The sequence below is a fragment of the Setaria viridis genome, chromosome 3 (genome assembly GCF_005286985.2).
Source record: "Setaria viridis chromosome 3, Setaria_viridis_v4.0, whole genome shotgun sequence".
NCBI classification, from domain to species: Eukaryota; Viridiplantae; Streptophyta; class Magnoliopsida; order Poales; family Poaceae; genus Setaria; species Setaria viridis.
In genome coordinates, this window is record NC_048265.2 from 42,359,792 (window position 1) to 42,385,067 (window position 25,276).

At 44.6% G+C, this 25,276-nt stretch overlaps 3 protein-coding genes and 1 long non-coding RNA gene across 4 annotated transcripts; 2 read left to right on the forward strand and 2 right to left on the reverse strand.

Moving 5' to 3' along the window:
• Window positions 1-7,792: 7,792 nt before the first annotated feature.
• Window positions 7,793-14,970, reverse strand: LOC117849678 (uncharacterized). Its single transcript, XR_004639080.2, has 2 exons — window positions 14,265-14,970; window positions 7,793-8,364 (listed from the first exon to the last, which is right to left on the reverse strand). It is a non-coding gene; the product is annotated as an uncharacterized lncRNA (long non-coding RNA).
• On the forward strand, window positions 8,291-14,035 carry LOC140222072 (pleiotropic drug resistance protein TUR2-like). Its single transcript, XM_072292250.1, has 6 exons — window positions 8,291-9,413; window positions 9,490-9,764; window positions 9,867-9,991; window positions 10,492-10,587; window positions 11,168-11,847; window positions 12,095-14,035. The coding sequence occupies exons 1-6, from the start codon at window positions 9,016-9,018 to the stop codon at window positions 13,893-13,895; spliced, it is 3,375 nt and encodes a 1,124-aa protein (XP_072148351.1). The 5' UTR covers window positions 8,291-9,015; the 3' UTR covers window positions 13,896-14,035.
• Window positions 14,971-14,995: 25 nt separating the features above from the next.
• LOC117849677 (uncharacterized) lies at window positions 14,996-16,947 on the forward strand. Its single transcript, XM_034731317.2, has 5 exons — window positions 14,996-15,138; window positions 15,884-15,960; window positions 16,267-16,311; window positions 16,412-16,509; window positions 16,608-16,947. Exons 2-5 carry the CDS (start codon window positions 15,907-15,909, stop codon window positions 16,678-16,680), a joined length of 270 nt encoding a protein of 89 aa, XP_034587208.1. The 5' UTR covers window positions 14,996-15,138; window positions 15,884-15,906; the 3' UTR covers window positions 16,681-16,947.
• A 2,331-nt stretch (window positions 16,948-19,278) lies between these two features.
• Window positions 19,279-23,673, reverse strand: LOC117849676 (probable boron transporter 2). Its single transcript, XM_034731315.2, has 12 exons — window positions 23,228-23,673; window positions 22,950-23,032; window positions 22,654-22,846; window positions 22,419-22,557; window positions 21,785-21,950; window positions 21,502-21,668; window positions 21,233-21,406; window positions 21,049-21,144; window positions 20,823-20,963; window positions 20,402-20,721; window positions 19,954-20,221; window positions 19,279-19,826 (listed from the first exon to the last, which is right to left on the reverse strand). Exons 1-12 carry the CDS (start codon window positions 23,329-23,331, stop codon window positions 19,548-19,550), a joined length of 2,130 nt encoding a protein of 709 aa, XP_034587206.1. The 5' UTR covers window positions 23,332-23,673; the 3' UTR covers window positions 19,279-19,547.
• Window positions 23,674-25,276: the final 1,603 nt, after the last annotated feature.

Genomic DNA, 25,276 nt, shown 5'->3' on the forward strand with positions numbered 1-25,276 from the left:
TTGGTAGGGTTTTTTTATGAATTGCAATGATAGAAGGAATAGAGAATACTCATGACACTATTTAACTAGGTGGATGTGCAATTTTATTTACGTAGTTAGATGTATAGTTACGTAATAAACTAGTTATTACGATATTTAGTTAAGTAGTTGTATAGTTAAGTACATAGGTACATATTAGGTGACATAGTTAGTTAGTTGTATGACATAGTTAGTTAGTTGTATCTAGTAGTTAGTAGTCAATTGATACTATCTCATTTCATACTAGAGACCTTGTACTTAGAATGCTTCATTTATTATGGACTAAATAAATTGTGCGTCATTATATTGATGTACTAGATGGAGAACGTAGTGAGCATATATCATGGAGGCACCATGGAAAAGGATGACTATGGATGTGTTAAGTTTGTTGCCATGCAGTGCGAGGTTGTGATATTTGATGAGAAACCCTTGTTTAGTGAGTTGCTTGCAAGGGCTCGGAAGGAGCTACATTGTCATGGAGATGATGAAATCACAGTCGAGGGCATACTTCACCTGGGTTCCCCTCTCAACATTCAAAGGAAGATGGTCCCAATTTGGTGTGCAGGCTAGTGGGAAAAATATGTGAGAACGGTTATGAATGGTCATTCCCCAAGTGTTGAAGTGGTTGTTCGTCGGGTGGGAGTTGATCCAAATCCTTGTCGGTTTTCCCGACCAATGGGTCAACGAGCACACTTCGATCCTACCGTCCCAGAACCTTTTACGATTCCCGATGCTGAATCTACCCCAATGAAGTAGTCGGAGATGTTTGTCGGATTGTTGATGATGTGGCGGACTCTCCTAATGAGTTCTTTTTTCACTCAGAATGATCCGAGTAAGTGTCTTATCAGTTTCTATTGTTGGGAGTTAACCCCATTCATTCCATCAATTTATTTTTTACTCATATTTGTACTTAATGTCGCAGGAGATATTCCAGAAAATGTGGATGTGCCTCTAGTTGCTGCGCAAGTGCAATGTGGAGATGGATTGCGTGGCTCCAATAGTGTTGAAATTATGAATGATGAAGATGCATACGAGATGGGAGTGGATCTTGATTCTGATGATGATCACCCTGCTGGAGAGATGACAGAGAGTGATATTGAGATGTTCAGCGTATCTTCCTCGGACGTCATGATCCGATAGTTCACGAGTTTAGCGACCTTACTCTTTCCGATCAGGCATTTGCAGAAGGACATGATGATGAGCTCCTAGAAGCTCCTGAAGCTAGTCCTAGTGTGGTTATTGAGGAGGAAAGGGTATTTAAGGACCTTCCCACATTGAAGAGACAGTTGGGCATTGCCCCCAGGACGCGGATGCGGAGACAGTTGGGCACTATTGCAGGGCGTGGATTCTGCACCTGTTTGCCTGCGTTCTTTTCCTAGACTCTACAGGTGACACTTCGTCTTGGATGTGGATCCACTACCTCAGTGACTGGCAGCAGGCAGGTCAGTACAGTTGGGGGTCACCTGTGCTGTGTTTCCTGTACTGGCAGCTGTGCGAGGCGTGCCGTCAGACTTTGGGCTCCGCGTCAGTTGGTTGGTGCGTGTACCTATTGCAGTTATGGATGTGGGCCCTTCTTCCAGTTGGTCGTCCTGAGATTATGGGTCATCGACCGTGGTTCCCAGGTGAGCCGTCGAGACAGCAGCCGACATGGGCATATCTTTGGGATCAGGTTAAGGTTGGCCATACGAGGTTGGAGCGTGTCGGGCATGCACCCCAGGCCCACAAGTAGACCTTGAACGGCCCACTAAGGGACGTAATCGGAGATGATCAGGACAAGGGGATAGGCTTATCCCACTCGGACTAGTCAAGTGTGAGTATGGAAAACTACTCAGGCCATATCAAGTAGAACTCTGTAATAGTACTCGACTAGGACTCGGACTTGTAACCCTACCCCCCGTGCATATATGGGCGGGCAGGGACCCCCCTCAAGCAGAACAACTCCAAGTGCATCTAAGATCAATACAAACACACAGGACGTAGGGTATTACGCGGTCTAGCGGCCCGAACCTGTCTAAATCGTGTTCCTTGCGTCACCATTGATTCCTTGATTCTCGACGGCCCTTGCCGCATAAAAGACCACCTAGGGTACCCCCCAGGTGGGTTACCGGTCTAAAATACCGACAGAGCGCGCGTACCTGGATTACATCAACGAGCTAGACGTGCTCACGGCTCATAGTGTAAGTCAAAAAAAATTTCACATGCTTTGTACTCTTTTAGTATAACAACTAACATCTTATTTTGACATGTTGCATGTAAATTGGCAGCCTTACGAAGGGGAGGACGAACTTCCTTTTGCCGTTAGCATCATGTGTGCGGCCGACGACGATCTTTACAGGATGAAGTGCCCTCTCATATGTTTCTATGCTGTCGAGTACCACCTGCCTGATCGAGTAGCACGTCAGTTTGGGATCAGACAAATTTGGCCAACACCTGCGACCTCGACTAGTGTGGAGTTACATAAGTAAGTGTTTTCCTATTTGAATTATTTCCATTACCATTAACTAAATTTTGCCTAGTAGTAACATCTAACGTGATGTACAGCGCGGATCGTAAGAAGAAACGGAAGGTCTCTAAGTGGCACGCGTTCCACCAGGCTTACATTGAGGAATGGGAGCAGTTCCACGACAATGTGGATGAGAACGACGACCCGCACACAAACAGTGAGTATAGGCAATACCAGACTTGGTACCAAGGTACGACGCGTGGCTAAGGGTACAATGGACGCAAGATGACTACGGCGACATCCACTCGTCCGATGATGAAGACATGGTGTACGACCAAAGTACTCGTGCTGGAAGGCAGGTAGAGATAGGACTAATCCTGGATAGGATGGTAAGACAATTGCTTTACTTTTCTATGTTCTATGTTAAGTTACTTATTGATTTAGTTAGTTAGATAAGGACTTAGTGACTTACTGACTTAATCATTTAGTCATTTAGTGACTTAGTGTGTAAGTAAGTTAATGACTTAATCATTTATTTCTTTAGTGACTATTGACTTCTGAAAATTTGTTGCAGGGACGTACGCTCCAAAGCTCGGTCAGAGATATTGAGCATTTCCGTCCCGGAGTTATGGACCCCGAGATGCAAAGTTTTCTAGACGTAAGACTCAAATTCTTCTTTAAAATACTTTATTAATACGTTACATTCTTTCGTTTAACTAGTTTTTTCACAATAGCGACTGTCAAGTCGGCTTCGCCGTGCGGCTGCTCGTTGTGGTTGCAGGACTGCCACGACCCGAGACGTGCACGTTCCATCCCCACGCGAAGGAGGCATTGGTACGTCTAGGCAAGGCCCCTCAGGGTCGAAAGCAATTGCATCCGAGGATGAGGACGACGACGACGACGACCAGAGGCCCGAGGAGCTTGGCCCGTCTCAGCTCCACGAGGCTCCCTTGACTCAGCCTACACAGGTTGTAAGTACTAGACTACGTCGCCCACGTTCTCCTTACACTCCAGGCACCGACGCCCTTGGTCACAAGGGTAAGGGTAAGACTAGGAGGCACTGAGGGTATATTATTTATTGCGAACTATGTGGTATATGGACTTTGTGTTATATGGACTATTTGTGTATATGGACTTTCATTCTGAACGATTGTGGATTTTATTATGAATGTGTCATATGCTTGTATGTTTGTATTTATGTTCACTATTCATCTCGTAATTTTGTATGGATGGCATCAAAAAGTAGGGGAAATTCTGCCGAAATTTCACTAACAAGTACCCTTTTTATTTTTTGCGGAAATTTCACTACAGTACAACTTCGAAGTGCATTACATCGTAAAATAAACATAGGTCGTCTACCACTTGCATGTCCATACTTAAAGTGCATCATTGCATGACAACATAATAAAAGTCTCACAATAGAAAATATTGTTCATAAATAAACCATAGAACTAGAAACTAATTATGACTACTGAGTGCAATGAGGCCACTTTCCCTTCCTCAAGGCATCGGAATCCTCCTCAATCGCTGCTTTTGCTCGGCGTGCACGCTCAAACTTCTTCTCCCTCTCCTCCCTGTTCGCAGCAACACGCCTCCTTTCCTCCTCTTCCTTGTGTTCCTTTTCCGCAGCCTCCTCTCTGAGCCTCTTCTCCACCATCTCCTTCGTCTCTGCATCCCAGCGCAACATATACTCCAAAAACTCCTTGTTTTCAGGATTGATCTCAGTGTCGATCCACTGCTCAAAATCACATAGCGGTGGAGGGGTCTACAACAAATGCAATTGTTATAAAACAAAAAAAATATGGATAATAATTATAAGACAACAACAATTCCTTACCAACTTGTTAATGCGGTGCTGACGAAGTGTAGGTTCAAACGCAAAGTTGGAACACATCCAATACCTCTGCCTATACGTGTGATGTTCTTCGGACTTGGCTACCTTGCAAGGATCGCCACAAAAGCACATAGGCACTGAAACACCACTAGGCAGAGGCAATGGATCGAAGGCATTTCCGGTCAGCTTGGCGCCATAACTACAATTTAGTTTATTTCGTTGTAAGAACTAAACACACTTAACAATAAACCTATAATTAAGGTTTTTCATTTGATCCACAACAATGAGCACATAACATAACTGCGTGCGCTGGGGTTACCTTAGTTTCATAGCTTTTCCACGCCTCGGCATCCTACAATTGCATGAAACCCTAAGTTAAAAAAATGCAACTAATATATAGCGAATCGATGTGAAAAAAAGCTACAAGGGAGAGAGGATACCTTACTCTTCAAGATCCACGGATCAAATGAAAGTTTCCTAAGCTAAAATGTCGATTCGTAGTATAGGGCAAAGTAGGGAGAGTAAAAACCCGAGGGAGAGAAGAAGGATGAGGAGGAAGTTTCGGTCAGGAAGGAGAGGCGGTCCCTTATGTAGCGCCAAGGCTTGGCGCCAGGACCTATGGTGTCAAGGCTTGGCGCCAGTCAGGCTTGGCACCATGTCAGATGCCCGGTCAACGGCGACAGTGGGGACCTTGGCGCCATGGAGGCTAGCGCCATGGAGGCTGGCGCCAAGATGTTGTAGCTTGGCGCCAAGCTAAGAGTCTATTTTTAAAATTGGTTTTGTCAGGGACCTATTTGTGAAAATTTTTGAAAAAAAAGATTAAAATAAAAAAAAAGTCGGTGTCACCAATCCTCGGGCTACCACTTCAAGGCGGGTGGCGGGGCAGAATGGTAAAAGAGGCATGGGGGTACGTGTCCTCGTCCCGTACTCCAGTGTGTCCCCACTCCGCGGGGTCGCTTCCCCGTCACGCCTCCACTCACGAGGTTCATCCCATCGTCATCAGCTTCCCGGGGCCCGCTGCTGACTTTTTGCTTTGTTCCAATCTAAAATGCTTCATGGCTAGCACGTTCGTTCGTGACCGCCCATGATCAAGTCCAAAGGCTCGATTCGATGCCTCGACGACGGCGACGACGCTTGGGTCAAGCACTCAGCCATACCCCAAACGGATGGAGTCGTCACACTCGCATCTAGCCGTTTTTATTTTATTCTTTGAAACAACTCACGAACATATATTTGTATTTTTTTTTGAAGCGTTCCCTTTTGCTTCTAGTTCTATAAATCGAGAATGTTCCCCTCCTCTGGGCTGACAAAAGAAGCCCGATAGCCCCTCCAGGCCGAGAGGAGGAACTTGCTGAGTCGTTTGGGCCAGAAGAAGAAGCCCAATAGCCCACGTGCTCGTACCAGGTGCCTCCTCTTTTTAAATAGCGCTTCCCGGTCCTCAACCTCAAGCATGCTGCACGAGCGAGCCAGCGAGCAGAGGAGAAAGGGATGTCGCGGTCGCAGCGACCACCGAGCTCGCCGTGCGACGCCACGTGGCGCAACGCCGCCTCCTCCATCGGCGTCTTCGTCCCCGCGCCGCACGCCCGGTCGCAGCCGCCGGTGCGCGGGCGGTCTGACACCACGCCCAGCTGGTCATCCTCGATGACGGATGACGCCTACGCCGGCGGCGGCGGCGCGGTGGTAATGGTGCCGGCGAGGGGCTCCGAGACGCCGGACACGCGCGCCCGTATGACGGGGCTGTCGCAGTGCGCGTCCCCGGAGGCCCGCGCCAGGATCGGCGCGGCGTCGCCGGGGACCGCGCGGCGCGTGGCCGTGCGGCTCTACGAGAGCCTCGGCCGCCACGGGCTCCGCCGGGAGGCCGACCGCGCGTTCCGGGACGCCGCCGCCGATGGCGAAGGGACGGCGGACGGCGGGGGAGCCGTCGTCGCCGAGCGGGAGCTCACGGGGATGGCGTGCCTGCTCAAGGACGGCTTCGTCGGCTACCTCAGGGAGCTCGCCAAGATCACGCCACCTGTTCCCAAGCAGGTACTCAGTTACTCACATAGTGCATCACTGCATTGCTTTCATGCATGGCTGCAGTTTTGATAACGACGCGTTTAATCAAGTAATACATATTTAGAACTGTCCAAATCTCATTGTGTTCGATCAAGCACAAAACAAATTATGAAGCATTCAGAGATGTGTTAGTGTTACCATCACACTTGGGTACCTGGGGATGCAAACGCAACTGTCAATTCATTTCATTAGCCCAATGAAAGATTGTGCAAGACGAGATGCATGCATGTTCAATTAAACTTCTCTTCGTTTTAACCATTTTGTACAGAAAACATTCGGGATGTGGGAAATTTCCTATCAAAATTCACCATTTTTCTACCAGATTTTCGTAAAGTTGTTCGCCGACGTGCTAGAATGGTTTCTGCATGTGAACATTCTTACACACATTCAAATAGAACCAGGTGTTGCTTTGAAGAAATTAACACACATTCAAATAGAAGAGATAAAGCTGATACCGCTGCAGTCGCTCTGCAAACTCAAACGAGTTCCGAAACTAAACACCATATGTTTGTATAGCTTCATTCCTTGATATCATATTTTCAATCATCATTGTTAAAAGGAAATCAATCATCTAAACTGGTAATTGCTTGGATATTGAAACGTAGTTTAACTGGAAAGAAAACTTTTCTATTTTAAATATGATATGAAACGACATAACTATATAATTTCTGTGTAACCATCTATCCACATGCAAGCTTATGCAAAGAACAAAATTAGTACCACTAGATATGCAGTGGTTTAAAAGGTTCTTTCTTGGCTTCTAGTGTATGACAGAGACCAAAAATAGGGGGAAAAAATAACATCAGGCTGCAAGCTGAGGCCATTATAGCAACAAAACCTTAATTTTGACTCACCATATCTTACCATTTGAGCACCATTAGGTCATTCGCTTTGAGACCACAGGAATTCTCACCACATGGAACTAAAGGATCCAACGACTATGTCAAGCGTAGTTGAGCGAAACATTAATTTGCGCGTTAAATTAACGAGAAGTCTCCACATGACACATGATCATCTCAAATTTTCTAACTATGATGATACACTCTAGAAAGTGGGTTCACAAGTTGAGCATAACATATACGCTATACGTCTGAGCCGGCTTCTCAATTAACACCCTCCATGCTTTGAAAAATAGAAACATGAGCACACACAACTACCACCTTATCAAACAAACGGTTTGCAGACTGAAAGAGATCAGTCACATTGATAACACTGATTAAGACTTTATTTTTCTTTGACAGCATCCCAACTAACTCCTATGTTCTTGACTTTCTATTACTGTAGCAAATATAATAGCACTTACAGTTCGATTCCTGAACAATCACAAAGCAAGGAAAGAATGCTAAATATCGGTGAATGCTACAGCATACTATATATATTGTATGGTAATTAATACAATTTAGCTCGAGCATCTGAATGGCTGATTTGAGAAGGAATTTAAATAGGTAAAAGTAACTGAATATGACATTATCAAATGTTGTAAAAACAGAACTTTATCATAATTTAAGTACCGTTATACAATGTTACTAGCAGAAATTGTGGCACTGCAGGTCGTCAAATTCTGTGGGATAACATACTCAGTGAAGATTGAGACAGCTGCCTTCAACTATGAGACCTTTGGCAACAAGCTGCTCGAATGCTTTGTGCAACCAGTAAGAAGCCTGTCCCAGAGCAAACGATCAGCTGAGCTTCAAATTTTGAAAGGAATTGATGGCTACATCATGCCGGGTTCTATGACTCTTGTCCTTGGTCCACCTGGTAATCAACCTGGTTCAGTTCAACCATTTACAATATGTTCCTCTATTCAAATTTCAAAATAAGTATTAGTTTGATCACTGGAATTTGAAGATAAATGCAAAAAAGTTCCTTCTCGTTGTAAAAGAGCAAAATAGCCCCTATTTTTTTGACTATACCCATCTCTGCTGTTTGCAGGCAGTGGAAGGAGCACCATGCTGAAGATACTTGCTGGTAGAGCCAATCCATGTCAAGATTCTGGACTGTCTGGCATAGTCATCTACAATGAAAAGACAGTATCCGAAGTTCAAAAGAGTCGACTGATTGCCTATGTCTGTGGTCAGCTCAACAAGTAAGTCAATTAAGATTATAAAGACTTCAAGGTTATAAAAATCTAGCAAAACCAGCCTTATCTAAATGATATGAACTTAGGTTACAGCTAGAGCATATAATACGATTAATTCAAATCAAGCTATCTAGTGACAAACTGTTCCTTTCCTTTGGGGGAAAAATGGAGAATGCATGAAAAACAAAAGCTTATAACAACACTGGATGGAGGGAGGGCCAGAGGGAGTATTTAATGACGAAGGCACACAAAAAAACCCCACTGTCCATATGGTACTTAGGGGGAGGGGAGGGGTTTAGTTACAAGGTAAAAAGTAACTATAACTTTGTATATTGTCACATCACAGATTTGCGAAGAGAACAAAAAGGGACAAATGTTAAAGAGTTGTTGTACGACTGCCACATATTATTGCTTTCGTAATAACTTAAATATCCTTAACTCTATGTCTATCTTTTTTTTTTGAACAACGGCATCACTAACTCTGATTCCTCCCCTAGGCACATCCCTTTCCTCTCAGTCCGAGAAACTCTTGAGTTTGCAAGAGACTGCACGCAAGGTCTCCGGCCTGAGAATTTCACGCCACAGATGCGAAAGTTCTTCGCCTATGCACTTGTGGAAGGACAGGATCCTTTCCTTGAATATGTCATGCAGATCCTTGACTTGAAGAAAATAGAGAATTGCCTTGTTAGTGGCATATCAGATACTGACAGGGATAAGCTGTCGATAGCCGAGCTTGCAGTGGGGACCTACTCAGTCATGGTCTATGACCAGCCATTGACAGGCTCAGATCCGGCAATGACCTATGATTTGGTGAACACTATAAGGACTGTCTGTAGAATCCAACAATCATCTGCAGTCATGGCCCTCAATCACCTCTCTCAAGAAGCATTTGACCTCTTTGACAGGATAATCCTACTTGGAGAAGGGCATGTGCTGTACCAAGGCCCAAGACAGGATGCAGTCACATACTTTGCTCAACTAGGGTAACTAACTATATTTTTTCCTTCAAATCTTCAGGTAAAACTATTGATGCTAAAAAATATAAAAAACTGCTGTTAGGTATATGAAGCCTCCACATGTGGAGTCCTGGGAGTTTCTCCAAGACATCGCGGCAGAAAATGGCCTGCAGTACCTATTGCGAAGGTCAAATCCACGAGGCCTGGAGGAGCTAGTGGAATGCTACTACTCATCAGATCATTACCTGGATGTCATAAGAATCATTGGCAAGAGCAAAGAGTTCAGTACATATTGGGTTGAGAGCGAGCCAGGAATTGGCTTATCCTTGAAGGAGTCAACCACATTCAAATCAAATAAGACTAAACATCAAGAAACGGGTTAGTTTTTCTTTTTTGTTCAAGTTGCTAGAAGTGAAGAACCAAACTGTTTGTTCATACATTTAAGGCTAACACAGTGTTACTGCCCCCATTTTAATTCAGAAGTAGTTGTTGCAAAACTTCTGAACAAATCTGGATCTACTAGTGGGATTGAAAGTTCAGGAAACATCCAAGTTGGTGACGTGGTGACGGGAATTTCCATAAATGAAGAGCCACTGCAGTATCTGGCAACTGGACCAATACTTGACCACAAGGAACACCTAAATCAAATTTTCTCCGCTCTATGTCATGCCCGAGGACATATCCGTCTTCAGCTTGAACGATCTGACAATAAGGCAGGTCAATCTATTAACTTTTTTTTTTTCCAGAACTCAATTTTCCGTGGTAAATAATAAGTTTTACGCGTTTGGAATTTTGCCATCATAAACTTGACAATTTATCCAAACAATTCAATACCGAATTTTCCACATGATAATAAAAATACTGTAGAGCGATGAGGATGAAATGCGATGGGAGCAATTTAAGAGGCCATATGTGCAACCATGGTGGAAATCAACAAGAACCCTGATCCAGAGACAGCTTAGGATCTTGAAACAACTTCACGTGTTGAGCACACTTAGAGTCATTCAGGTTTGCCAATTGTTAAAAACATGGCAGATGCAAAAGGACTGCTACTTGGTTTGCCATGACAGGGATAAGGCAGATTACTGAAGTTTTTTTTTGTCAGGCATGCATTCTTGGTTTATTTGCTGGGACACTGTTCTACAAGCTTGGTGGGCAGTATAATCTTCAACATATGAACTCTGTGAGAGCTCTTGGGTTTGTAAGCACCATGAGCATTTTGCTCATAAATATGCCTCAGCTCCCTCTATACATGCTTCAGAGACCCACGTTCTATAAACATAGGGACCAAAGATTTTTCAGGACATCCTCATATGTTGTTGCCCATTCCATCACAAATCTGCCACAGGCTTTTATTGAGGTAATGTCATCCGTCGATCTTTTTGGTCATCAATTGTTAACATCTGCACTATACGTTCCATATGGTACTTGGTCCTAAACATAAGAACCATTCTAGTATAATGCAAACATGTCATAATTAATGCAGGCACTCCTTTATTCAGTTTTTGTATATTTTCTAGCGGGGCTGACAATGGAAAACAATAGAGCAGTGTTCCTCCACTACTTAGTTCTGATGTTTCTTGTGGCATACTTTGGATCATCGATCTTCTTCTTTCTGAGTGCAGTGGCATCCATTCCTGAAGTAGCAAATGCATCGGCAGGTAACTAGTTCTTCTATCTTTGTAACTCTAATTAACTACGATAAGCTGGTATCACAAAATTTATTTAGCCTGGTTTAATTCCAGTAAATTCTATCAAATTAACACAGATAATCAATCTGACATACTGTACTGGACTGCTACCTACATGCAGGCCTCATAGTCTCCATTTTCCTTCTGTTCAGTGGGTTTGTGATTTACCCATCTAATATCCCTCAATACTGGAGGTGGCTAATGCAGATTAATCCAATTCGTTGGGCCAATATCTCCTTCTGCAATCAACAGTTCTCAAATGGTTATAAAGACTCCTGCATCAAATATCCGAACCAACTTACTTTCTGCAAAGGAAATCCAGCGATGACTTCTGGCGAGGCCTACTTAATCTATGCTGAACTGTTTACAAGTGTTTCAGGAAAACCATATGTCCCTTATATAATTCTTATCGGTTGGACGCTACTCGCTCTGTTAATGGCATTGGTGTTCCTAAATAAGATAGATTTTTCACAAATCAGTCAATCTGTACCACAGATTAATGAAAGGAAGTTTTCAAAAAACTACTTATATGATGTGGAAGTTTATTCAAGATCACTTGATGGATATATGGAAGATTCTACTGAGTCAGGCAGATACAAGTCTCAGGAGCCACCAAAGTTAGCAACTAGTTCCACAATAGTAATTTCCGAGGGTGAGAATGGTAGTGTAGGGAGCTGGAGGGAAGAATTCAGAGTTGAAGTCGAATCAGAACACCTGACAATACCAGTGAAACCAATCACTTTAACATTCTTGGATCTATCATTTTTTAGGTAATATTCCAATTCATTGCTCAATAGTTCTATGCTAGCGTATTGTTTCATAACTGTGCACTTGAAAGTTAGCAAAATATCATTCAGAATATAGTTATGAAGCGGCGCGCACGGAAACATTAAGTTATGAAACAATACTTGAATCAATGCAACTTCATGAAGATAGATATAGGTTCAATAAAGTTTTTTTTAAAAAAATATACTTCAATTCCTTATCACATGAAGTATGACAGCTTTCTTGGGACAGGTGTGGAAAAGTAACAAAGGAAGAAGCTATAGATTTTGAGAATATCAGTGGATATGCGAAACCAGGAACTATGCTAGCTCTTGTAGGGGGTGCTGATGGAAGTGCAGCTACACTTCTCAAGTGCCTTTCAGGAAGGAAACCTCCAGGTGGCAGTTTTACTGGAGATATCCTAGTCAATAGCACCAAACCCTCAGCTGATTTCTCAAGAAGTGTGGGCTATGCTGAGCAGCTTGATGCTCATCAACCATACCTCACCATACGTGAGTCACTTCAATTCAGTGCCAGCCTTAGACTAACAAATGTCATTAGCAAAACAAGAAGGCATATACATGTTGAATTAGTTCTTGACCAGCTGGGCTTGCAGTACTATGGCAACCACTTGGTTGGTTCCTTGAGAGATGGCACTGGGAAAACATTTGAAGTAGCAAAGAAGCTTACAATTGCAGTTGAACTTGCAGCAAACCCAAGTATTCTATTCCTTGAGGAGCCTATTTCAGGTCTTGATTCGTCTGGAACCTCAGCAATCTTGAGCATCCTATCACAGTTACCAGTTTCCGGTCAAACAGTCATTGCAACAGTTAGTCATCCCAACACCCGTGCACTTTCATACTTCCATCAAGCCATCATCCTAACTCAAGAAGGCCGTCAAGCTTACTTCGGTCCAGTAGGACTCAACTGCCATGAAATACTCGGATACTTTACTGCGATCCCAAGGGTGCCTCCTTACATCCAGACACAAAATCCTATCAGTTTCGTTATGGGTGTAACTGGACTTGGAATTCAAAGAAGAAGAACTGCAGTGATAGATTTTGCGGAAGAGTTTCAAAATAGCCATTTGCATGAGGTGGCCATGAAGGTCGTTAACACTGCTATGAAGAACAAGAAGTTTGGGAAAGAAAAGGACAGTAACATGATATCCATTAGTTACAACTATCCAGCATCGTTTATAAGGCAAATAGGGTTGGTTTTGTTGAGGACACAGAGGTTCTTATGGAGGAACGTGAACTACACTTACAGCAGGTTTACTGGTTGCGCAATGATTGGATTACTGATGGGCTCACTCTATTTCAAGATTAAGTATGAAGACACATACGGGGTGACTTCTAGATCACTGTACATCTACATGCAAACTATACTCATCGGGGTCATATCTGCTAATAATGTGATTCCTCAAATTGGCACTGACAGGCTCGCCTACTTCCGAGAAATGAGGTCCAAGATGTACCTTCCGATATCCTACCCAGTGTCATGGGTGATCAGTGAAATCCCCTACTTCCTCGTAGCAACATTGGCATTTGTTGGCATTGGCAATGGCATGGCAGGGATAGCAACAGAGACAGCCACCGATTTCCTCGCCTACTGGTCAGTTCTATTCCTCTTCACCCTCTGCATGACCTACTTTGGCATGATGGTCACGTTCATAGCTCCGAGCCCGATCCTCGCCGCGTTCCTTGTCTCCATAATCACTTCGCTGTGGGTCTCTGCCTCTGGTGTGGTGGTCCTCTTCTCAGATATCAGGTTCTACAGGTGGATGTACTGGACAAACCCGTTTCAATACGCGATGAGCACGCTCACAACAATAAGCTTCTACTGCGACACATCCCAGTGCCAGAGACAGTGCTCATGCCCACGGCTCCCTGACGGCTCCTATGTGTGGGACAGGATAGCAAGCATCAGGTCTTTGAGTCAGGAGAGGACCTGCACGGATGTGGTAACCTTGGCAGGGATGTGCACCACATTTGCCGTGCTTGCTTTCCTCTTCTTCATCGTTCTGAAGCACAACTCATCGCACGCCCATTAAAATGATTGATCCACACGATGTTGGCTTTGTGTTTCGCTGATGCAATTCTGCAAACATATTCTATTTAATCACATTGGGGAGAGTACTATATAGTGGTGTTGAAATTTGAAATGTGCTACTTTCCTTGTCACAATATGTATCATGAGATGTTACTGAGTTATGCAAATGATACGAATTTACATTACATTAATGCAAAACGTTACTCTCCCATTGTTTCTAGTGCACAAGTCAGATTGCATTACTACATAGGAGTGTCAGGCTACTCATATGCAGAAGCGTAATCAAGATGCTGAAACCGAAACCATGTATATATCATGTATGCAGAGCTCTAAACAAGCAAGAAAAATGGAAGGGCAGAGATGAACGTACAAGCTGCTCTTGCAGGCTGTGGAACTCCCTGACCTTTGGTTGTCCTCCTATGAGGCATTTCGTCGAATATATGGCGAGCGTGCTCGCCGCACTGCGACACCACGAGCTTACGATCACATTAGCCCAACACGCCAGAAGCAATGAAGGTAGACTGGTAGGGTACGCCGTGGCGCGCCTTCCCGGAGTCGCCCCCTGCGGCCCTCCTCCATCGTCCCGTGCTCTCTGGACTCGCGCCTGCGAGCACTAATCGGCACGGCAGCCTAATCGTGCCGCGTCGTGCCAGCACGCCGTGCCGACCCCGCAGCCCAAGTACGCACTAGGCCATCTCCATAGTGCCGTGCCGGCACGATGTCCCGGCGTGCCCAGCGTGCCCGTGCCGGCTCGAGCCCTACGCCATGGAAGACGGCGAGGGTGGTTGAAGGCGATGGCGTCGGCGTGGAGTTCGATTCGCTGCGGCCGTGCTCGATTCGCCGGCGGTGGGGCTCGATTTGGCCCGTTGACTTGCTGGCCCCCGGCCATGGCGCCCTCGGCGGCGGAAGCCGGCGCGGCTCCCGGCCGTGGGCGCCCTCGGCGGCGGAGGCCGGCGCGGCTCCCGGCCGTGCCCCCCGGCGGCAGAAGCTGGCGTGGCCCCCGACCCTGGGACCATCGGCGACGGAGGCCAGCGCGGCTCCCGGCCGTGGCCCCCGGCGGCGGAAGGCGGACCCAACGGCCGATGAAGGCGGGCAGTGACAGAGTACGCCAACAAACGGCCGAAACGGTATTTTGCCACGTCTGTCCACTGCATACCGCCATACCCCTCCGGCTACTGCTTCCGAGTTTCGACAGAAGACTCGGGAGCCACGACGCGCCGCCGCCGCCGCCGCCGGAGATCCAGGTAAAACCGTCTTGCCAAACCCCGCATCGGTAGAACCCGAACACTCCTGCTACTGCTCCACTCTTCTCCTTAGGTTTGGCGGCTCCAGTTTTTCGGTGGGGGAACGATCCGGGGTTTTCCTTTCGTTGGCGGTTCATGGGCGATTCGCCGGCGGCCGGCAGGGGCGGTTCTGTTCTTCTTCTTCTCGCGGGGTGGGGTGCTGTGATCCAAGGAGGAGTGTGGTCGTGCTGCAGCCGCTGTTTCACGCCGCTCCTTGCTTGGGGAAATGGGAGGAACGCGGGCCATGCCCGTGCCCACGAGGTGTTCGTGCAAGTGCGGCAGCCAGCAAATCCTAACTGGCTGCAGGATTACAGGCTCAAGGACTGCGCTCACTTCGGCTTGGGGAGTGGGATGAATTCCTCTTGTTCATTGCAGATTTCTCTTCAGATGATTGCAGTAGAACAATACAGCATTAGTTATGGATACAAATGGATTAAAATAGCCGATGTGCCTCTGGATAGATGTAAATTTTTGTAGCATATTGGACTAGTTTTCATCCGCCCCTTGTTTTTTTTCTCATAATCTTGATCACTAGGTGGTGTCATGCACATTGACAAGTCCTGTAGTAGTATGGTTTAGTTGTTTGCTTTAAACATTCTTGCAGAGGAAAAGAAATTCAGCTACTTTTTGTAGGCAACAGGCACCTTTAAGCACTAAAGATTTGATGGTTTCTTGGTGGTAATAGCAATCTCGTTTCTTTTTCCAGTGACTACCTCCGCATAAAAGAAGATGCCTTCACTTCAGAAAGCTTTGCCTCCTGAACTTGCTGATAATGTGCTCAGGGTAAGGCTCCTTTTGCACCTGTTGTTATGTTCTCCTTGGTGTTATGGGCAGCAATCAGTCCTCAAACCAACTTGTACTGTTGTTGTGGTAATGAGTAGTTGGTCATGCGACTTCATTCATTTGGAACAGTTAACCTAAATTTTAGCTTCAGATTTTCTGAAAACACATCTAGCATGCCTCCTGCAGCCTGACTCTTTATTATATTTATTATAATTTGTCATAAATAAAGCAAACAAAATCATAGCAGACGCGGAAGAAACATTTCTTTTCCTGTTGACCATTATCTTTTTTTTTTCTTATCTGTAGTTATATCGTGAATGTTTAAGGAGGGCGAAGTTTATTGGGCATCAGGTAGGCATATCTTAGCTGAAAACTTACCATTTTCTCCATATTAAAAATTATGAAAAGTGTATTTCTTTATAATACTGAATTGATGCCTTTTGCATCCTAGAAACACAACACAGAGCTTTTAGTTACCATGGTAAGGGAACAGTTCAAGAAAAACATGCATGAAACTGATCCAGAAAAGATACAGAAAATGAAGGACGAGTAAGTTACCGCTCTATGTAAATTTTCCTTTAGGATTTCCCATGTTATCTTTCATACTTTATTATGGTTATCTTCTGATAATATTTCACGCTTTGCAGTGCTGCAAGGGGCCTTATCAATCATATTCTGTATGAGTCCGAAAAGATAACTGGGCGCAAATTTTCAGGATAAGAAAGAAAGTTGAGACAAGACTTGCACCACGCTTTATGAATAATAATAATAAGCTAGTTGTCGTGTCTGTTGAATTATTTCACCTCTCCGGTACAAGGACCTGCAAATGTTTCCCTTTGATTGTTGGCACATGAGTTATTACAGCAATGAATTTTTATTAGCCATTAGTTTGACTATGCCTTTTTTTATTTATTTTCCACCCCATAAATACTGAGTTCAGGATGTTTCAGATAAATCTACCGTCCAGGAGATGAAAATCTTTGGTAATTGAGAATGGTCCAATCTTTCCTAAAACAGAGATGTGACTGATACCCTATCTTGCTGGTGATGTATTGGTGTCGACAGCTTGTATATGATGACAGATAAAACTGCAAATGTAGGGTATTTCATTATGCTTTCTGGTCCCATCTCTGTGACTGAATCACAGCCACGAATTTGCAAAAGTGCAAACTGCATGCGTTTGTGGCGATGGTCTTTCTTGTTAGAATGATAGAAAGTTATGGGCTTTCTTGTCGCTGAAAGTAATTTAGGTTCTGGGAACTTGATGTTGCTTTAGGTTCTGGGAACCTGATGGTCTGCAGTGCGGGAACAGTTATTGTGGCTATATCTTTGCAGTTACGAAGCATGTCTCTTTGGCAGAAGTATGATTTGACATTCTGATTGCTTGCATTGTGCTTAAGACTAAAGAGAGCAGTTGTCTTCACTACAGCACACAACTGTCGTTCAGTTCTGCAGATTTCAGAAGTGTTTCAGCCGTTCTTTTCCTCTGGAAAATCCGTCCAAGCTTCAGTGTAGCAACGCATTGCATTCCAATTATTCATGGTCACATCTGCAGATGCTGGATGATGTATGTGCCCCTTTAACACCTAATGTGCATGGATCTGATGTCTCAACTTTTAACTGGTGCAATCTACATCCCTATTAAATTGTCACTTTGCTCTTTAGAATCCTGAATAGCAAGGCCGGAACAAATGGCATCGCATCAAAGAGATGGTAGAGGGATCTATGGAAGGAACTGGAGAGGATGATGAATTCGGAGACCCTAGAGTGGAGAGAATGAGATGTGGCCTTTGGAACTGGGGCCATTTCAGGCATTGCGTGTCAGAGCATGCCTCACTACTTCCTGTCTGCAGGTCAAATGATGGGGAAACAACAACCCCCTCTGCAGTTGCACACAATTCACTGACCTCTCATCCAAGCATCACCAATGGACCTGAAGATGATGGATCATTGCGCTTTGTTCTCTGCGGCGCCTTTTCTCTGCCATGCCGATGAATTCCATCCACCGCTTTTCGCTTGAGCCCTTGCATAATTCTGCGAATCCTTGTGGCTGAGATTACTCCTTGTTCATCTTTCCAGCACAGTTTCATCGCCTGTATCAACCACTCTATCACTAGTCCTAACCCACGGGCTGTCTGAAGAAATCATCCATGGCGAAAAAGGCAGATGAATGGCCATGATTGCCGACAGCGAGCGTGTCGTTTAGCACAGCAGCAGATGACAAGGTAGCAACTCCTATGAGGTGAGCCTGTGAACCTGCATTGCATCCAGAGGAATTCTATGGTGGTTATGGCATATTCGTTTCATTCAGTAGGTCAATGCTTCAGGGCCGGCCAATGCTTCGGTGGTGTAATCTAAAGCTGAAATCATGGCTGCAGTTGAAAGAGGAATGTGACTACTGTGCTGTGGTAGCACCCTTCTGCACTTTCTACCAACTGCAGTCATTTGCTGCAGTTGTTCCAATTGTTCCTTGCATCAGATAAAAACTGCACCATAAAGAACCTTTCCCTCTATAGTAACATGAGCAAGTGCAATTGTAGATGGAGTGTTCATCAGAAGCTGTACTTGGCATTATACCACTAAGGACATTGGCATTTGCAAGTCTCCTGTACAATCATACCATGTCTTATAGCTTGTGATAGTGCCTAACAAATGGCTGCTGGAATCAGCATGGCATGCTCAACAGATGATATGGTAGACTCAGACAATTGGTATGTCCCTATGCAATCACCTTTCTGTCTGAATCAGTCATTTCTGACCTTATCTCTCCATGTAGTTCTCTTAAGTCAAAAAGTTCTCTTAAGTTTTCCCTTTTCTTGAACTTTCAGTTGACTGAATTTCACACCATTCACATCAGCACAGGGACTTCAGGAGAACTTGGTATTCTGAATTGAATCATACGTTCAGTGTACATTTTGAAAGCAAAGGTAATCTCAGAAACCGCATCATCATCGCATATTCAAGCTACATTGGCATCTACCAACTTGCTACATAATAGATAGGATTGAGCTATTGTAGCATAGTTTCATATAATAGCTAGAAATTGAAGAAAAAAAAAGCAAGACAATTTCTGCTTGTAACTAACAGAATATGTGCAAATTCAGAAAGGGGGTAGGGCCTAAAAAGTTCCATGTTCCAACTAGTATACAACACATGCTTGAGCACCATCCTCTGTAAAGGAGTGTTATGTGTACTCGACATTCGAGTATTCCACAGGTATGCTTGAGCTCAATGAAAATGGAAGCAGAAAAAAATGCATAATTTTTTACCATTTCCATATACATATTAATGAATGTAAGTAATGAAAGAATGATAATCTGCTAGTGAAACCCAGTATTTTCCAAGTAGTTACTCTAATATTCCTCTAGTTCAGGATTACAGATACGGTACTCCGTAAATCAGGAGAACACGACAAAGAGAAGAGAGGCTAGAGATATTCATATCATACTTCATCAGAGGACATCTTCATATAAGGATACTAACACTGAAACCACTCTTTCTTTAAATGGCTACTAATACCGAAATCACTAATATAGCTGACTTCCAGTAGCGGCATAACTTATATAAGCAATGCATCATTGCTTTATTCACTTCGGTGTTGAGCCTTCACCCAACTTGGATGGCGTCCTAGGGCTGCTTCTCCCTCCCAGAGGGCTGCGCTCATGCCGGAGCTCAGTGAGCCGAGGGCTGTATGCTTTTTCAGATATGGATGGGCTGCGGATGTTTTTCAGTTCTGCCACAGGTGTGCCACCGGAGCTAGTGATCTTTGGGCTGTTCAGGCGCTTGATCTCGCCCCGGCTTCTTGTGAACATGTCGTCTAGGATCTCTGCACTCTGGGCACGTCCCAATGCAACATCGATATCTTGCTGAAATACATGGCATTTGAGTGTAAGGAAAAAGCAACATGACAACAAATGTCCTAGTCTAAAAATACCATGTTGATGAGCAAGATTAAAGTATTTGTCAGGATATATTAAATCTTTCTGAACTTACCGCAGCAAGGCTGAATGGTATTGCTGGTGATTCCTCATACTCTGCTGCATCCAGGTCAGTTAGATGTGCACCTTTGAAGAGCTTGGGAAGGATGTACTGCCTGACTGGAACCAGCAGCATGATCATAAGGGGGAAAAGAACCCCGGCTATCGGGATCCATGTGATTCCAAAGCAGACCAGCAGGTATGCTGTCTGGAACAGTGTGAACATGGCTATCGTCTTGAATGGCACAGTCTCGACGAACGTGGTGTGGTACTCTTCTAGCACCCTGGAAGAATGTATGGTATATGGTAAGAACTTCAGTCATATAAGGAGCTATGTTGAGACAATTAGCATAATATATGCTTTCTTGAGACCATCAGATCATGTGTCACTTTGTGCATTTACGGATATGCAGGAAAAAATTCAGATGTGCCAAACTGATATTTTGAGATGAACTAAAACTTACTTGTATCTTCTGCTGGGAGCAGTGAACAGCAGCAAGATCCTTTCCCAGAACTGGTTACCAGGCAAGCTCTCAATGGCCATGAAGGCAAAATAGCCCCAGAGGACAGATGTTGGGATCTTCTTGAGTAGTGGCATAGCAGCGACACAACCCCCCACCATGGAAGCCTGTAGCAAGTTGCTCAAGCGCTGCTCCTTGACCTCCATGGGCAGCAGATCATCAATCTCTTTCTCTATGTCAAAAATGGTCTCATCAACTGGTGCGTCAATGTTACCCATGCTTGAAGCTAGCTGGACTGTTGAGTCTTTGAGCTCATTTAAGCCCTATAGTTATTGAAAAATGTATAGAGAAATGTTATATATAAAACATATACTGTCTAAGTAAAGTGCAATGATGTACTAATTCCATGTAATAGAACGCGTACTCTTCTGACAGACTGTTGCTGATAAACAAGTGGTGTCTGCATCTGCTGATAAGCATCCTGCATGCTGCCATACAGTTGGCTCAAGCTAGCGTTCTGACTCATGCTCTTCCGTGCAGTGGCTACTAGCCGGTTACGAAGCAGCTGCACAGAAACGTTTTGCCATGCGAGTGAGAAATCAGATATGCAGATGGTATTTGAGGTACTATTCAACACTTTCATAGCTCACCTGATGCTTGAGAGTAGCCAAGCTCTTTGTATGCATGGGTGACTGTGGAATGACACCATTTGATGGAGGGATACCGATAAGGCCACACAGTAAGGTCTAGAATTCAATAGATAACACTGATGTAAGTGAATGTATAGCAAAAACTGAAACTTAGTTCTCAGAAATTATGCTCATCTGGGCATACCAGAAAGCCTAAGAGAAGCAGATCATAGTGGAAGGATGGAGGCTTCCTCAAATTGAACTCTTTCTGCTGAGCAAGCTGAGATGCAACACTATGATCAAAGTAGTAGAGAACAGCAATCATCGTTGCTGGTATGAAGGCACCAATGATATATAGAAGCGGAACCTGTGTCATATCCTGCTCATTTTATTGATGAAAAAATAATTGATAAGCAATGATGTTTCACATGAAGAAACTTAACGTTTCGAATCTTTTGGTGAACGTTAGAGTACCTTGACAACAGTCCAATTGTCATATGCACCAGGGGACCATGGGTTAGGGCTGAAAAGGCGTCGTGGAATTCCTTTTGGTACACTTCCGTATGGTATGTAAGAAACTCCAGTCCATACTAGTACCATCAATGGAACACCGTAGTCAGCAATGAAGCCACGCAGCCAACCTATGTAGAAGAAGTATAATCATCAGAAATTTGGAATGGGATTGAGCAACACAAAAAGTAGATACGACACATTTCTCATAGCATCTGCAGGACAAGAACAGTTCTCTGATGCATACCTGCTCCATAGCGCCATGATCGCGCCTTCCTGCTCCGCAGAGCGGTAAGCAAAAGGCCAAATGACAAGACGATTGCAAACATCCCATTGGCGAAGCACCACGATGGAACAAACTCAAGTGCCTTTCGGTTCTCTCTCTCAGGAATGCGGAACTCATCAACAAGCCCCTGCATTCAACACATAGATTTCTGAGCTTGCAAATGACCACTGTAAGTTCAGCTTGGAAATTACTTCAGTACTCATGAATTTCTGGTACTACTGTTTTTCCCAAAAAACACTCTTGATTTATCCACTTGTATTGAAATTTAGGACAGATAATTATTCAGTTGCAGTTATGACCAATCAGCACAGCATAAGCTGGAGACATTTCGATGTGCTTTTCACCTCTTGCACATGCTTTTGACCAACCTTCTAGATTTCTGCCACTAGTTGCCTATTTGGTCATTGCCATGTTCAACTTGACTACAGTACTGTACGACTTAAAGGTGCAGTTGGTACTTCCACAAAGTTCATAGGACATCCACATTAAAGAAAGAAAAACCCCATCACTAGTAGCGTGTCTTAGAAAAAAGTTATGTATCAGCTTCAAGCCTGGAAAGCAGTAATGGCACCAAAAAGGCTGCAGTTTGACCAACCTTGATAGCCTGCTGCATGAAGAGCATAGCAATCAGAAGCCCAAACAGCTCGCCGGCGATGCGGGTGAACCGGTTGATGATCGAGCATGCACCTAGTATCGCCAGCAAGAACAGCAGAATGGCAGTCCATACGCAGACCCTACACAGATAACATCAAACAACTAAACCAATGCTCCAGCAGTACCAATCTGCAATAAAGATAAAATTCTCTGTCAGCACAAAAAGGATGACCTACCAACCGGTCCAGGCAAGGAACAGATTTCGGCCGAGGTCGGGCCTGTCCTTGGCGAAGTTGAACATGAATGTGTACATGAGCACTGTCGGTTCGGCGACACCGAGGATCAGCAGAGGTTGCCCTCCCACAATGGAGTGGATTATGCCACACAGGGCAGTGGATGCCAACGTCTGAACTGCTGTGAGAACTCCATCTGCACACAACAGATTCAGTCACCCCAATAAGCTTCTCTCCCCACCCACTGGCCAAATGTACTGAAACTAACACAAAGTACAAAGTTTGACCGCCCCATTTACCAGTGTTCCTCTCCAATTGCTCACCGAACGATATCACCGGTATCGCGGACGCGAAGAATATGTAGGTGGTCGGCGCCAGGATCCTGAAACACAGCAAAAATCACTCCTTTTCAAGATCTTTGGGCCAAAAACAAAATTCAGAAACAACTAAGAGATTATCTCTGTCTCCATCACATAAGGTTTCAAGATTTATACACCATGCTGATGCCAAAATTCCTATCCTAAACAACACAATGCCAAGATTGCGAACCAAGATAAGATTAGTTTCCAGTTCATACCTGATACCGGCACGGAACCCTCCGGTCCAATCCTGCTTGTAGCAGGCGAGCCTCCCCTGGAGGTCGTTCTTGATGCCCCGCAGGGGCACGAAGCTCTCCTCCATTGCCCGGACCAAAAAGGGCGTCACTTTTACTCAGACAAGAAGATCTGAGGGTATATTCTGAATGGCCACTCGGAGTGTCAAGTGAGACCCTGCTTACATCTTGCGGCAGATGGAACAGGAAGAAATGCTACAAGATTGCAGACTCGCAATGCATTTAGCGCGGATCCATGGAGGAAGACGAAGGGCCGAGGCTATGAAGGGAAGACGAGCATAGAGAGCATAGGGAGCAGGGCCGAGTGAAACGGCAAGTCCGAGAGAGTTGCAGAGGGTAGGAGAGGTAAGTGCTTCAGACCAATGGAGCGGGATAGAGGGCAGATATATAGCCAGTGGCAGAGGAGAGGGGCATCACTGTCAAATCCTAAAAGAATTCTTTGTAGAAAAAAAAAGTTTAAAGCAAAAAAAAATCTAAAAAATGCATTGCTCAAGAACTGACTAGGGAAGGAGAAGGCTTTGGTGACCCTGGGCACAAGGAAATCAAAAGCACAAGAGGGTTAGTTGCAGGTTTCAGTGGGGGTGGCACACAGCAACCAGGACTGCAGGACGGGTGGTTTGACTTGTGGCCAAGAACCCAAAGGCAGCTGCGAGCCTCCTGTAACTGCTGTAGCAAGTGCCACAGCTAATTTCATTTTTACCAGTGTATTGTTTTTTTTTTGAAACATTCCAGTGTATTGTTCAGCGCTGAAAAAAAAACAATAGGAAAAATAAAAAAATTGTTTGGTTGGCTGTGTTGCCTTGGGACCGGGCTTGTTTGCTTCCGACCCTGGCGAAGCTGCCTGCTTCAGGCAGCAGTTCAGGCGTCCGATTTCGTCGGCCTGCGGCTGGCGTTGCTGCTGGACGGCGAGCTGCCTGGCACGCAGCAAGCAAACAGGGCTCTTCCCGTGCTGTCTGCTGTCTGGGGGAAGGAAGGACCCAACCAGCTTCCTCTGATCATTTTGCTAGTCTCTTCCCGTGCTTTCTCCTATGTGTTTTGGTCCTGCTCTGAAGAATTTTAAAGCCTTGCTTCTAGGTTCATTGGAGGTGTTTCAGGGGTGTTACTAGTCTCCGTACAGATTTTAAGGTGGAAAGGCAGCAACTTTTGGGAGAATGTTCATGTGCGTTTTTCAACTTGATAAAAAAAAATTGTCTGTATGTAACTATAGATAATCTTGACTGCATGGGAGATGCATGAACACCATTGACCATTGTAAGTGTGTAGTGGTTTTCATTCTTTTCCCTAAATTTGTGGTGCCTTTGAGGAACTGCCCATCTTGTGTGCAAGTATCGCCAAAGAAGTAATTCTTTGTCTTTGTTTTTTGGTTTTGCATCGCATGCGATGTGAGTTTATATTCGTTGCAAATCTGGCAGTTGACATCACTTGGTTTGACCATGTGGCACATGTTCTCACCAACATTTTTTTAGCATATCTGCTTGCAGATAATGTAAACTGTAATTACAGATTTACAGCACTAACTTTTTGCTCTACCTCTTTGCATGCACCATGCCGGCAGCAGTTCTTAACTGCAGTGCATGCAGGCAACAGCCAAGAAAAAAGTTTTTACCTGACACTACGAAGACATACATGGCCCATGTATCCAGACACCGACAAAATAAAAGTGGGAGCTAGTATACTAGCAAGATTCTAAACCTACCATCTGCTCTACATGATCAGTCACAAGTCACAGGTTGCCATCAGTGCGTGAACATGCATTATTCTTTTTTCTAATAGTCCAGTACATGTACAGCTCGTATTATAATGTGCACAACGTGATCTATTCCTTGAGACAAGCATCCTGTCCATGTGTGTGTGGAATCTTCCAATAAGAAATCAGGGTTTTCAGGAACCCCCAAAAAACTGAACTTTGCTTATGAGCATAGTGGGCCAAAGGAGTTGACCTTACATTTGTCCCAGCTTGCATGATTGTCTTGGCAGAAGTGTTTAACTAGGATCTTACTGTTGCTTTGGTCT